The 14,632-nt window shown below is 38.5% G+C and overlaps 1 protein-coding gene across 1 annotated transcript in view; it reads left to right on the top strand.

The window, feature by feature from the left end:
• The window catches only part of kif21b (kinesin family member 21B), a 141,262-nt gene that overhangs the window by 47,690 nt on the left and 78,940 nt on the right, over positions 1–14,632 (top strand). Inside the window, 5 exon segments of the mRNA XM_052034870.1 lie at positions 5,048–5,270; positions 6,380–6,562; positions 7,340–7,489; positions 9,888–10,022; positions 13,006–13,173. Coding sequence (XP_051890830.1) covers positions 5,048–5,270; positions 6,380–6,562; positions 7,340–7,489; positions 9,888–10,022; positions 13,006–13,173 — 859 coding nt within the window.

Genomic DNA, 14,632 nt, shown 5'->3' with positions numbered 1-14,632 from the left:
TTCACTTTATATTAGAATGGAAGGAACTACATGATTATTCATAAATCACAGGGTTGCAGTATTGAAATGATTAATAATGGTATCGAGATTGAATATTCCCTGTATTCCCAGTTTTTGTCAATTCCCTTTTGAGTCTTTTTCCTTCTGATGATAATCAATTTAAAGCAATATATTTGGGATATTCAAAAATCTGATTGTGGGGCATGATTTTTTTAATTTGAATTCCCTAATGAGGATGCTAAAATCATTTGCATAGCATAGGTCATGGACATGCTTATCATGCTTTGCATGATTTTGAAGTGAATAGATGGACTGGATAATGCGAGCTGTGGCAGCTTCAGTGCTGTAGCAACTGAGGAGAGAAAATTGTGAGGAGAATTATAATGGTAGCTGGGATTATTCCCAGAAAGACTTTCACCAAGAGGTTGCTACTCCCCTTTGTGATTACAAGAATATCACAGTACCAACCACTTGAGAATGTAATCTGTTCGTTTACACTGGATAGCTGAGTTAATGTGTAGATTGTACAGGGTATATAACAATTGAACAAGGGTCATGTTGATATTATGCTGTTTAATAATTTACAAAAAACATTTTCTCATTCCGCACATTGTTCAAATAAAGGGACAGTTAAAAGACTGGTATTAGAATGGGGAATGTCTCCAGTGAAAAGGATATCTGCCTCACATAAGAAGAAGAGGAAGCAACTGGCCCAACCTTTCCTGGTGGCTAGATAGCAGCAGTGATAGGAACTTGAAACCCAAACAGAAAATGTTTGAAATATTCAACAAGTTAGGCTACAAAAATGTTGGATTATAAATATTATAAAGATTTGTCTTATTAGCCAAATTTAAAACCTTAAGATATTTGGTAGGTTTTCAAAATGTTATTGTAGGTGCAAGAGACTGAGTGAAAAATGATTGATAAAATTCGCCATACTAAACCTCGATGTGGCCCTGGAAAATCAATAAAAAATTCAAACTTTTTAGTTTGAAAATCACTAAACTCAAGAAAACATCTGTGACTTAAATATAAAGTTCAATGATGATACATGATAAATTACTTTAAAAGAGATAGTATCTTGTATACTACTGTAATAATGTAGAAACATAATCTATGACTTTGTTTATCACTGTATCATCAGATACTTCACTGACATCTGTGAAAGCAGGATATTAACTTTGATGATTAAGAGAACAGTACAACAGCTGCATTCTTACTTTCAGCAGAGTGTGGAGAATAGAATTGCTCTAAAGCCATAAGGCACATCAGTTAACAGCAAATCACTAGCATGTGTTGCATATGAAGTTACCTTACCAGGTAACTTCAGAATTGGGCAGGATATAAAATAAGCTGCTGCTTTCCATTGCCTGCTTTGTCCTATAGCCTAAGACCAGCTTCAACCCCTGTATGTCTTGAATCTGAGTATTAGCAGCCTTTTGAGGCTATCAGTGCACTTGTTTGGAGTATTGTACAGTGCTCCCTTTGCTCCATACCTAATTAACAAAAAAAGTTGTTTGTTACATTGCAAAGAATAGATTGCTCCAAGCAATAAGAGTTACAATTTGTCAAAAAAAAATTTGTGCAGCCTTTGGTTTTTCTGCTGATGTTTGTGTTCTGATGTGAATGGACATCAAAACAGTAATATTAACAGAAAATAAAACACTCACTATTTGCATTTAACATTAAGAACACAGTGTTGACATATCTCTCCACTTTTTTGCACTTTCTCCTCCAACGTCATGAGTTTGTGCAATTTACCACTTACTTGATAAGGAATTAGAACATAGAAAAGTACAGCACAAGAACAAGTCCTTCGGCCCACGATATCTATGCTGACCACGATACCAATTTAAACTGTACATCTGCCTGCAGATGGTCTATGTCCCTCCATTCCCTGCTTGTTCATGTGTCTGTCTAAGTATCTCTTAAACAATGCTATTGTAAATTTAAATAAGAGACTATTGATTTTTAATAGCATGAGACATAGGAGCAGAACTAGGCCATTTGGCCCATTGAGTCTGCTCCGCCACTTGAGTATGGCCAATTTTTTTTCTCAACCCCATTCTCCTGCCTTCTCCCTGTAACCTTTGCTAGTCAAGAACCTGTCAACCTCTGCTTTAAATATACCCAATAACATGACCCCCTCAGCCATCTGTGGCAATGAATTCCATTGATTCACCACCCTCTGGCTAAAGAAATTCCTCCTCTTCTCAGTTCTAAAGGGGTGTCCTTCTCTTCTGAGGCTGTGCAATTTGGTCCTAGGCTCTCCCACTACTGGAAATATCCTCTCCACATCCACTCTGTCTAAGCCTTTCAATATTCGGTAGGTTTCAATGAGATCCCCCTCATCCTTCTAAACTCCAGTGAGTACAGGCCCAGAGCCATCAAACACTCCTCATACATTAACCCTTTCATTCCTGGGATTATTCTTGTAAACCTCCTCTGGACCCTCTCCAATGCCAGCACATCCTTCCTTAGATATGGGGCACAAAACTGCTCACAATACTCCAAATATGGTCTGACCAACAACTTATAAAGCTTCAGCATTACATCCTTGCTTTTATATTCTAGATCCTCTCAAACTGAATGCTAACGTTGCATTTGCCTTCCTTACTACTGACTCAACCTGCAAGTTAACCTTCAGGGAATCCTGCACTCGGACTCCCAAGTCCCTTTGCATCTCCGATTTCTGAATTCTCTCCTCGTTTAGAAAATAGTCTATGCCTTTATTCCTTCTACCAAAGTGCATGACCGTACACTTCCTTACACTGTATTCCATATGCCACTTCTTTGCCCATTCTCCCAACCTGTCCAAGTCCTTGTGCATACTCCTTGCTTCCTCAACACTACCTGCCCCTCCACCTATCTTTGTATCATCTGCAAACTTGGCCACAAAGTCATCCACATCATTAACATATAACGTGAAAAGTAGCAGACCCAACACCGACCCCTACGAAACACCACTAGTCACTGGCAACCAACCAGAAAAGGCCCTCTGCCAGTCAGCCAATCTTCTATTCATGCGAGTACCTTTCCTGTAATACCATGGGCTCCTATCTTGTTTAGCAGCCTCATGTGCGGCACCTTGTCAAAGGCCTTCTGAAAATCCAAGTAAACAACATCCACTGACTCTCCTTGACTATCCTGCCTGTTACTTCCTCAAAGAATTGTGTGCTTCCAAGTACCCTGAAACCTCATCCTTAATAATGGACTCTAACATCTAACCAACCGCTGAAGTCAGGCTAACTGGCCTATAATTTCCTATCTTTTGCCTCCCGCCCTTCTTAATTCTGTCTAAATTTAACTGTGCCTAATGTGCACTGTTGCTTTTACTGCTGAATTATTTGGCATTTCTTTTGCCTCATAACTATAAACAGTAGTCATTTTTCCATCTTAAAGATTAATGATTCATTCCCAGAACTGCATTCAACCAATGCAATTATTGCGGTGGGGGGTGAAGGGAAGAGAATCATCACTCTTGATTCCCATCTTTCCTGGAATAGAGTGTTTGTAGAAGTATATAATACTAGGAAGTTTCTCAGCTGTGACCTATTTAAAAAAACTTGCTTCCTTTTTCAGTGTGCACTTTCTGACAATAACAAAGCTATGACCTTTGATCTCAGTGCAGAAAACTAATGGGAAATTAATTAGCTCAAACTGCACATGATAGAAAATATGTCATAACCTTTTAATATGAGTGGAATATAGATTGTGGGGCTTTCAAGAAGGGATGGAGGATTTGGAGCAATTTACTTGTTGGAAATTTAACTTACCAGGTAAAATATCTGGTGTTGGGTGACACCTCGGGTGGAAGGCCAGGTTGTCTCATGTTCAGGGAACTGTTAAGAATGGAGCACTGTGGCACCAACAGCAAGTGGTATCAGCAATGATGGTGTATGAATACGAGGAACTGTGAGGCCTCTCTTTTTGCAAATTCAGAGAGTGGAGAGAGGCTCCTAAGCTAGTAAAGAAGCAAATGTTAGTTGTCTAAGAGAGACCCGGGAGAATGATTTTGGTGGCTGTCAAGGGGGTTGTAGTTGTTTTCAATTCCCACAATAGAGGAGAAGCCACATCACTGCCCTATGAATATGAAATGAAGACCACCAACATTCTGCAACTCGTCCTGAATCACAAAAGCAATCTTTATTTAAAAAGAAGAGATTTGCTTGATAATGGCATCCTATCTCCTGAGAGTGACAGTTCCTGAACAGTGATTTTAGAATCCATTAGACTAGATTTTACTGGGATTGTTCTTTACTCCTGAACTACTGGAGAGACCGAAGGTATTCCTGCAATACCCATCCTGAGGGATGTGCCCCCTTTAAGGGAGTAGACAGAAGCCTCTGCCATTAGCATTCTAAAGATTAACTTATATAGTGGTTGCCCTGAATATTGGCTTCATTTCTGGGGCATTGCTGTTTTCAGTCTCATGATGTTAAATGTTTTGTTACAGAAATGATTGTTGGTATATTTTTTCCTCAAAGGTAAATGCAGTTCAACAGTAAAATACTAAGATGCATTGGTCACTTGTGCATTAGTTCAACCACAAACTTAAGTTACAGAAAGATTTATTCCAACAATAGCCCTAGTGTCATCTGATTCCATTTTTATTTTTCCAGGTGTAGGAAGTGCTTGATTTCCTAAAAGGCAGTCATTGTGAAATACCTTCCTGAATATTTTCCATAGGTAGATGGATTTATCTGTTAGACTACAGCACCCCCTCAATAATGCTTCTCTTGACTGTCCATAAAGCATTATTTAAATATTATCCTGAAGGTGCAGCAAAAATCTTAACTATTATGATGAAACAATGCAAATGTGCTTGAAGTTGTGATATGTTTAAATGTAATCTTTAATGAAAGCAATGTTTAATGAATGTTTAATGATGAAATAAATGCTTTTAAATATTCTGTGCTGTGTTTCAGAGTTGAAGTTTTTGAAAGATTTTCTTTTTAAAATTTTCTTTGATATATTCTAACATTAGTGAAAATAAAATAATGAGTTTGAGATGTTGACAGTATTATTTTGTGTATTCCTGCCACAGAATCCGTCCACAGTCAGCCAAAGAGAAGATTGAGGGATGTCATATCTGTACATTGGTTACACCGGGGGAGCCACAAGTTATCCTGGGAAAAGACAAGGCTTTTACATTTGACTTTATGTTTGATATGGATGCCAGACAAGATGAGGTCTATAAATCCTGTGTTGATAAACTTGTGGAAGGATGCTTTGAAGGATATAATGCAACAGTGTTTGCTTATGGGCAGGTAAGAACAAAATACTAATGTGCCAGTAAGATAATGGCACAGTAAGAAAATGAGGTGATTAAAAATGTGTAATAAATTTTGTTTGGTTGCCTGACATTTACTTTGAAATGTATTGCAAGGCAGCAATCCTGTAGAAGTTATATTAACCACATAAGTAATTGATGAGGAGGAGACTGGCTTGTGTCATGTTTTTCAAACTTTTTTTTAGGAGACCCACTTTAACCAAATGGTTTACAAATGTGGCTTGAGGGTAATAACGAGTTAACTATAAATCTAATTGTATGTGTATCCATACCATTGATATAAGCAGGAACCGTCCTTAAATCAGCAGCAACAGTTTTTGAAATCACAAGATGCAGGCGTGTAGGCAAAGATGGCAATCTATAGAACAGCAGTTGAGAAGTTACATAGTAGGCAGCCACTCTTTTCTTTGCAGGGTCAAACCATGAGTAAAATCAATTCCGGTGACCCACTTTTTTTCACATTCTGTGAGCCGCCCAAACGTCTTGAATCCCACTCTCCCTGCCACCTCCCACCCCACCCACCCATATGAAAACCACTGGGCTTGCGTATGGGAAAGAACTAGCACAATCCAGATATAATGATAAACTCCAAAATGTGCCAGTTCCATTATACTGTGAGTGGGGAAATAAGAAGAAACAGAAGTAAATTCAACTGTCTTTTTAAAAAAAAAAAATCCATACTTTGTACATGTGAAGGAAATAGTACAAAGAGTGAAAGACTACTGGCTCACTAAAACAGAATGAAGTCGTCCAAAAGGTTCAGTGTTTGCTTCTGTATAGATTAAAATGACACATCTTTGGGCAATATATTCAGATAATAACTTTGAATAAGTGAAACTAAATTCCAAATAAAAACCTTGGTACTAAATGATGTACTGCTGGGCACACACTGACTTCTTCATCTGTTATCATGCATCATTTGTGATTAGTCCTTAGATGGGACTTCTCTGAAAAGTTTGGTTGATTTTATAACCATTCTGATTCAAAGCCCTGCATGAAATCCCTTAGTTCATTTCTTGATGGGTATCAGTTTTCAACTTCAAGTTGTTTCTTAAGATTTTTGTCTTGTGTAACTTCTAATTTTAGACAGGTTCTGGGAAGACGTATACTATGGGCACTGGGTTTGATGTGAATATCACAGTGGAGGAGCAAGGAATAATTCCACGTGCAGTCAAGCATCTTTTTGAAGGAATTGCAGAGCGAAAGCAAGCTGCCCAGGAAGAAGGAAAACAGCCACCAGAATTTAAAGTCAATGCTCAGTTTCTTGAGGTAGGTCAACACATTGCTTTTATCTTAGAAAACTAAACCCAATGGCATCAGTTTATTGGTAAATGTTAATGGGCTGGAATGTACTCGACCTGCTTTTAGTATTCAAGGCCACTACTATTTGTGGACATTGTATGCTCAGCAGAATTTTTTGCAATTAATGTAAAAATGAGGATTGTATTCCACTTGGCATTGTTACGCGTTCACACTGACCTCTGTGCGTATGTACGTCATTTGCAGAGAGAACTGAGATCAAAGATCCAGAAGCATGTTAATTTTTTTAGAAAAAAATGTTCATCGAATACAGCACTAAGCAATTGTGCCACATGATGGAGTTTCGAAGGCTGAGTTTTACCTTAAAGATTGTTGAAGGATTGGGGTTCTGTGGAAGCAGAGATCAGCAGGAATGGTGGAATATCCTGTTTGTCTATTCCTAAGTAGGAGTCATGTGTGTGTTCACCCAATACACTTGGCTACTGTTGCTGGCTGCATCCCTCAACTGCTCCAGATATGCAACCTTGACTGATGGGCATTTGCTTCTATAATGCCAACTGCCTGAACCAGAAGCTTCAGTGAGGTCAGGCTTCTAGAATGCTGTTTGGATGCAGTTTCTGTCTGTTAATATTATGGTGGCTTTATGGGATTGAGGTTTTTTTTGTTCCATTGTGGTGAAAATTTTGCAATGTTGCAAGTAAATTTGAACAATCAAATTGAAATATTTCGAATTCTGTGATTTTTGCCTTCAGGCTTTACTTAAGGATTTGTTGTATTCCTTTGCAGCTGTACAATGAAGAGATATTGGATCTCTTTGATAGCACACGGGAGCTGGATTCACGCCACAAGAAATCCAACATTAAAATTCACGAAGGTGCCAATGGAACGATTTATACCAGTGGGGTTGTTTCGCGCATTGTTAATTCAGAACAAGAGGTCAGTGAGCAAAATAAACTGAATGTATTGTAATACTTCTGGTGAATCATTTTAACACAAATTCTTCAAATCAGATTATCAATCAGATAAATTTGCTGCTCATTTCCTGACCTTTATTTTATTGGTTTCTGCTTAAAACCTTGATGTGTATATTGGAGAGTTGGAGGAAGAAGATGATAGCAATTTATGAGATGGAAGTTGCTTGGAAATGCCTGCAGTTCTGTCAGGGCAACATTAGTGCCGGCAGGTTTGGTACTTCCTTGTGAATGTAAAAGCTCCAAACTTGCACAGTGGGCTCTGCTGGCAACTTTCTAGCTGGACTCTGCACGGAGTCAGGCAATGGAATATGACTATTCTGAATTAGCCTGCATATATTGCCAGAGAATCTGTCCATGTTAGGGTAGACCTCACATAGGATTCATTTGATTACAAAAGAACAGCTGAGGGGAAGAAAGGTAAGGATTAGGTAAGCTACCATATTTGAAAAAATTAATTGGTTTACTTTAAAGCACTTAAGTAATTAAAACATTAAGTTATTATTTAATTTTTTTATTTTTTTCATCTTAACTTATTTTAATTTGAAGTTTATTGTCAATCATATTTGAATGTTTCTAAATTTTGGGGATATTCAGAACACACAAAATCCACCATTACATTGACACTTGACACAGCTGTAGGATGGGGGTGAGATTTTGCTGACTGTCAAAATTTTATCAACTGTTTTGTTGTTGGGGCTTCTGGCACAACCATGTTACCTCATCTTGTGTTCAAGTTTCTAACAACGTGCAGAGGCTGGCCATTTTGCTTCCAGACTTGCTTGTCAGCAAATTTGCATCATTGTTTCTACAGAAATTAGTTTTGAATCAGTAGTGAGTGCAGGCAGCAAGTTGCTGTCAGCAAGTTGTGGACCATTCTTTGGAAGAGATAGGAGAATAAGCATTGGTGGCAGTGAATGTATTGCAATCAGTCATGAGGGTAATGAATGTCGGCTTGTCCTGCCAAGAGCAGGAGCCAGCGTTATTTATTGTCATTCAATTTCCTCGTGACCTGGATTATCTTTCTTGGTTTAACCTCTGCCATTTTCAATCTACTATGATGATCTGTCAGCACATGTGACTTGATGGACTGTTCTCCATCTAAAATTGACTTTTTATGTGGCGTGATTTTTCAAATGCTGCACTTTGGGATGTGATATTCAGAAGTGGATTTAAATTCCCATTTTTATTGTTAGAAAATATTACAGAGTTTTTAACAATACCAACTGTGCATTTACCTGAGGATAAACAATGTTCAAACACTTTTATTCTTAATACAGTTATTCCTCTTACTTGGAGAAATATAGATTGTGATATCTTTAGCTGTTTCCAAATGTACTTTTCTTTCCTGCTGGAAGTTGTTGAGCCTTGTTTGATGGCAGAAACCCTCCAATAGCTGGCCTGTGTTCATACTTGATTAAATTTTGGAAGGCTGTTTGGCCAGGTGACGCATAATGGTTGAACTTAACCTTCTTCTCTCAATGTGCACTGTGTCCAGAAGGGTAGATGCTGCAGAGGAATTGGGGATGACTGAAAAGTTTTGCCTTCCAGACCCTGGCAATAAATCTAGCACAGAAACACACTCTGTTGCATTCCTTGAGTTAGCTATCAGAGAAACAAATCAGGCACCTTCCCATCTGTGGCAGTGCAATCTCCAACTGTGCTTCTGTTACCTGGCATTGAGAGAAATTTGTATTTGAATGATTATCAAAAGCTTCTGCAAACCTATTATGATCACCAATTAAAAAATATAAATGAATTATATGGTATATACGTTTAAGCTTTAAAAAAAAGTTGAAGACACTTTCTCTGTATTTACTTTTGTTTCTTTTGGATTTCATTTTGCCTGCACTTTCAGTTTTCATCAAACTAATTGTCTCAGGTTATTTGAATTTAATTTGCAACTATTATTGAGATGATGTTTGAATTTGCATCTGTAGTGGAAATATTCATCGAAATAAGGCAACTTCAGCTAACTTATATGAATGCAAGCAAGCCAGTAAAATAATTAAGATCATGACCACCTCTTCCCTCGTTCATTGTCTTTTTAGAACCTGGGACCAGAATGTTAACAAAAACAAATTGCACAATGTCCAATGACAAATAATTACCAATTACCTTAGATTTGGCAGAAGTTGCAGAAGTATGGATCCTTCATTTATGTATACAGTTGAGAGATTCTTTTTTGCTATGAATATGACACATCTTCTGAACTGCAGGGAGTTGCTAATGGCACTTTATCTCCTCCATGATTTAGGCAGCCCCATTTGGGAATATCCAGTGGCATTGATGAGGTTTGTGAGCTTAATTCAAGTCAGCAGAGAGCAGATGAAAGGACAATTACTCTTAACTTTGTTTTGCAGATGATACAGTGCTTGAAGCTGGGAGCTCTTGCTCGCACCACTGCAAGCACACAGATGAATGCAGAGAGTTCCCGTTCCCATGCTATTTTTACAGTTCACATCTGCCAAATGAGGGTTTGCCCAAGACAAGATATGGTATGTTGTCTCGCACAGGATTAATGCTGAATAGCAATTCTGAGTTAAAGTGGAAGGGAATTTTTTTGCAGTCCTATGAAATATGTTGATTGCTATTATTTTCTTTTGAAGAACAGGTGTTGAAAGATATGTTTCCCCTGACAGTAGATGATACCAATTCATTTATGTTTTTATCATAAATTCTATTTCACTGAATCCCCAAATATTTCATTGTTAGATTTCTATCTTTTCTGTTTTAACCAACTCATTTACTTCACATACATTAGTCATCATAGTCCAGCAATTAGGCTTGAGCAGCTGGCAGAGGATCTAGGTGTCAATTTCTCCCAAGGTTGGACCATTCTGTTGGATGCCTTTGCGTCCATTGGAATGGCTCTATATCAACTGTTCCAGGACAGCTTGGTCCAATATTTACAAATTAACTTAGTATATCACACAGGCCACAAATCACACAGCCAACAATTTTTCATTCCTAAACAGTCACTTGACCATGTGTAGACATTTCATTTAGACCAATTCCAGGGATCAGATTTCAGGCTTCTAGTTATTCTCTCTTGCACTGCATTTCCATCACCAAATAGCTTGAAAATATTGAAGAACTTTTGCTCTGTGACCCAGGCAATACTGTGGAACAGGACATTTGCCAACTTATTCAAATGCAGATCCCATATATACATTTTCAGAGTTAGTTCTTATTTTATTGTTGAGATGTTTGCTATTCAGGTACTTTGACATTTATTGTAACAATGAAGTTACCTTGTACAAATGAGGAATAAAATATTCTAAGATGGTCTAAAATTAATTTCGATAATTTTAATATCTCTGATTTTATTTAGGTTAATCTTTTAATGAGTTTTGCAAAGTTGCTTTCTTTACATTAGCTGTGGGACTTGACAGAAGTAGGAAATATTTGTGTTACATTCATTCCAAATTGTTTCTGTTTGTGACTCAGCTCCTCATATAAACATCTCTGCTGACCATATTAGTACTACAGTTGTCCTTGCTGAAAGTCGTGGTCTTCTAATGGATGTTAGGAAATTATTCTTCTCTCAGTGACAGGAGAATACCCTTTCATGGACTAGTGGAAGTTGAGCTGAATGTAGGCAGAATTATTTATAGAAGTGACAGATTTAGTTAAAGGGAGGATTTCTCTTGATGGGAATAGGTATGCCAGACCAAAATGAGTTTACCTAAGGGAGGTATCAATTTTACTGAAATTGGGGCTTTATGAACAATTTTATACCAGAGGCAAAAGTTCCATGAAATACGATGTTGGAAAGACTAAGGAAGCAAGTACCTATTATTAAATTTTCATGTTCACAATAATGGTACCCATAATTGAATCGAAGGTTTGAGAGTTCAGCCCCTTGCTAACAGCTGAGCATATCATTTGCATAAACACATTTTAAGTACTGCAGGAGGTTTGCTTCTTCAGAGATGCTGTCTTTAGGACAAGGTTCCAAACTAAGGCTTCATCAGGGTTATCAATTTGAGATTTAAAATATCTCATAACAGAAGAGCAGGAATATTCTTTTGTGGTTCTTGTCACCATGTAATCATGATGAAAACCATCAAGAAACAGTTTTTATTTGTTCATTCACAGGATATAGACACTCACAAGAAAGACTAGTATTTTTTGTTCATCCCTATTGCCCAGTAAAAAAATAATTGCTTGTTAACCCATTTCAGAAGGCAGTTAAGAGTCAACACTGGTGGGGAGGGTTTGGGATTAAGTTAAATGTAGGCCAGACTTTATTGGCGTGACAGGTTCCTTTCACTGAAAGGCATTGGTGAACCGGATGAATTTTTACAATACAGTTGTTTCATGATTGTCATTATTGACTGATTTCATTATTTGAATCAGACTTCTTCAATTACTTGAATTTAAGTTGTCCAGTTATCAAAGTGCATTTCGAACTTGTGCCTCTGAATAAAAAAATCCTGGGCTCTGGATGCTACTAACTTAGTTCCAGTGACAATGATCATATTACTGCACCTTGGTAACTTCAGGTTAACCAGCCATTAACCTCAATGATGAGACCAAGCGCAGACAGCACAGCCGCTTTTTGCCGAGAACCTTCGCTCTGTCTACTATGGCCACCCAGAGCTCCTTTTTAATTCCCCTTCCCATTCCCACGCCAACCTGCCTGTCCTCAGCCTTCTTCACTGCCAGGGTGAGGCTAAATGCAAATTTGAAGAACAACACCTCATATCATCCTGGGTAGTCTACAACCTGACGGCATGAACATTGAATTCGCTAATGTCAGGTAACCTCCTTCCCCTCTGTCCCTTTCTCCCTGCTTCTGATCTACCCAGGTGCTCTCACACACACAACCTTCTTTCCAAACTAGACCCTCATCTCTTAGTTTCTTTCCCCTCCCCCACATCCTTCCTCTGCCCATCACCCACACATTCCTACTGGGTCCCTTCCCTCCACTGTTCCCACCTGCCTGCTATACCTCCCTCATTTGGTTCTTCCACCTTTTTTTTTATCAGGTTCCATAATCTGCAGCCCTTTGTTGCCACCACCCATCATCTCCCAGCGTCTGTCGGCATCTCCACCCTTCCATCCCCCTGCCAATCAACCCCTCCTCACCTGGTTCCAACTATCGCTTGGCAGCTCTTGCCCCACGCCTCCCCCTCACCTTTTATACAGGCTATCTTCCCTTTACTCTTGCAGTCCAGATTAAGGGTCTTGACACTTGATGTCGACTGCCCTCTTCACTCTAGTTCATCCAGCAACTTGTTTTTTGCTCCAGATTCCAGCATCTGCAGTCTCTTGTGTCTCCAACCTCTTTACTGTTTGTGGAGCCTTATTTTTGGGTTAGCTGGTGGGTTTTCCTACAGAAACAAAAGTAATTCAAAAGTAAGTCATTATTCATAAAGCACCTCAGGATAAGTAAAGCTTATTCAATTCATGTAAGTCCACTTGAATGACTTGAAGTTGTATTGCTATGTCATGTTTGTCATGTTTGTGCTGTAGGTCAATGGAGAGATAAATGGAGTGGCACATGAATCACAGCCAGTAAATGAGTATGAAACACTTACAGCCAAATTCCACTTTGTTGACCTTGCCGGTTCAGAAAGGCTGAAGCGAACTGGAGCAACAGGAGAGAGGGCTAAAGAAGGCATTTCTATCAACTGTGGTCTGGTAAGGATTAAACAGAAAAACCTAATTTTCTTGCTCTGAAATTTATCACCTAATGTACTATTTCTTTTTGATGGTTCTGTGAACATCCAATTGAGATTAGAATCATATCCAAGAAAAATTCACATTGGTAAGACAGAATACACTCTAATATTGACCCTTTGCCTTTTATGATTCATGCTGGGACAAATCTCAATATTAATTCTTGTGCAAACACTTGTAAAAGGAGCTTTGTTGCTTTGGAGCATTTATTATCCTGTCCTTAAACCAGAAGTGCACATTTTTCTTGTATGGAGTTAAGATATCTTCTTTATTAGTCACATGTACATCGAAGCACACAATGAAATGCATCTTTTGCGTTGAGTGTTCTGGGGGCAGCCCGCAAGTGTTGCCATGCTTCCGGCGCCAACATAGCATGCCCACAACATCCTAACCCGTACATCTTTGGAATGTGGGAGGAAACCAGAGCACCCAGAGGACACCCACGCAGACATGGGGAGAATGTACAAACTCCCTACAGACAGTGGCCGGAATTGAACCCAGGTCACTGGTGCTGTAATAGCATTACGCTAACCGCTACGCTACCATGTTGATCAGGTTGACAATCTAAATCATTTCTGAGGGTCACAGAAGTGAAACTTGTTTAATTTCACTATTTATAACCAGATCCTGATGCTTTTAATAGCGAATGTGAAAATGCAGATACCAGAACTTATTAAAAGCCTTGATTCTGTTTAGATTGTTCCCTAGCAACATGCCAATATTGGTTTTTCCTATTTAAAATACAGAGGCATTGTGACTTCTGTGTTTGTTTCCATAATTTGCTTAAAATGTTTTTCTTTGATTTCATCAGTCCGAAATCCGGAAGGCTTAACAGCAGTCTATATCCAATAACATCTCATTAAGGGTTTTAAAATGTTTATTACTTGCTTTTCAATGAAACAACATGAGTTTCTTTTTTGTTTCTTTGATTACATAACTTTTTGATCACTAATAAACCATCATCACTTTAGTGGTTTCCACACAAAGTTACTGGCAAAGAAGTGAACTTTCAAAAATGTATATGTTACCTGACTTAGTGTACATATCACTTGCACCCACACTCTCTGCCCCACTCCAAGCAATTTTAGTGGAACATTTTGCCTCTGCTGGTTTCCTCTCCCTCCACCTGCTCACTTGTGTTCCCTATATAAATGGTACATTTGCAAATACTGCAGTAGCCAAATGGGAGAGACCATCCTTCAACCCAACCACAATAATTCTTCATCCCTACCTCATCAAAATTCCCACCAGCAGCATGTCCCAGAAAAGCACAACAGAGTCTTCTCAAGTAACCAGTGACCAAACATAAATGCTCAAGTGAGATGTGCAGAACTGGAAGCATATTCCAGTTATAGCCTAACTAGATCGTGTGTGGAATCCACGGGTTATGCAAGTTTAACTAACTAAAATCAAACACCTT

Source organism: Pristis pectinata, chromosome 20 (assembly GCF_009764475.1).
Source record: "Pristis pectinata isolate sPriPec2 chromosome 20, sPriPec2.1.pri, whole genome shotgun sequence".
Taxonomy (NCBI): Eukaryota; Metazoa; Chordata; class Chondrichthyes; order Rhinopristiformes; family Pristidae; genus Pristis; species Pristis pectinata.
Note: the sequence above shows the minus strand (reverse complement) of the source record. Positions and strands in the feature narration are given on the sequence as shown.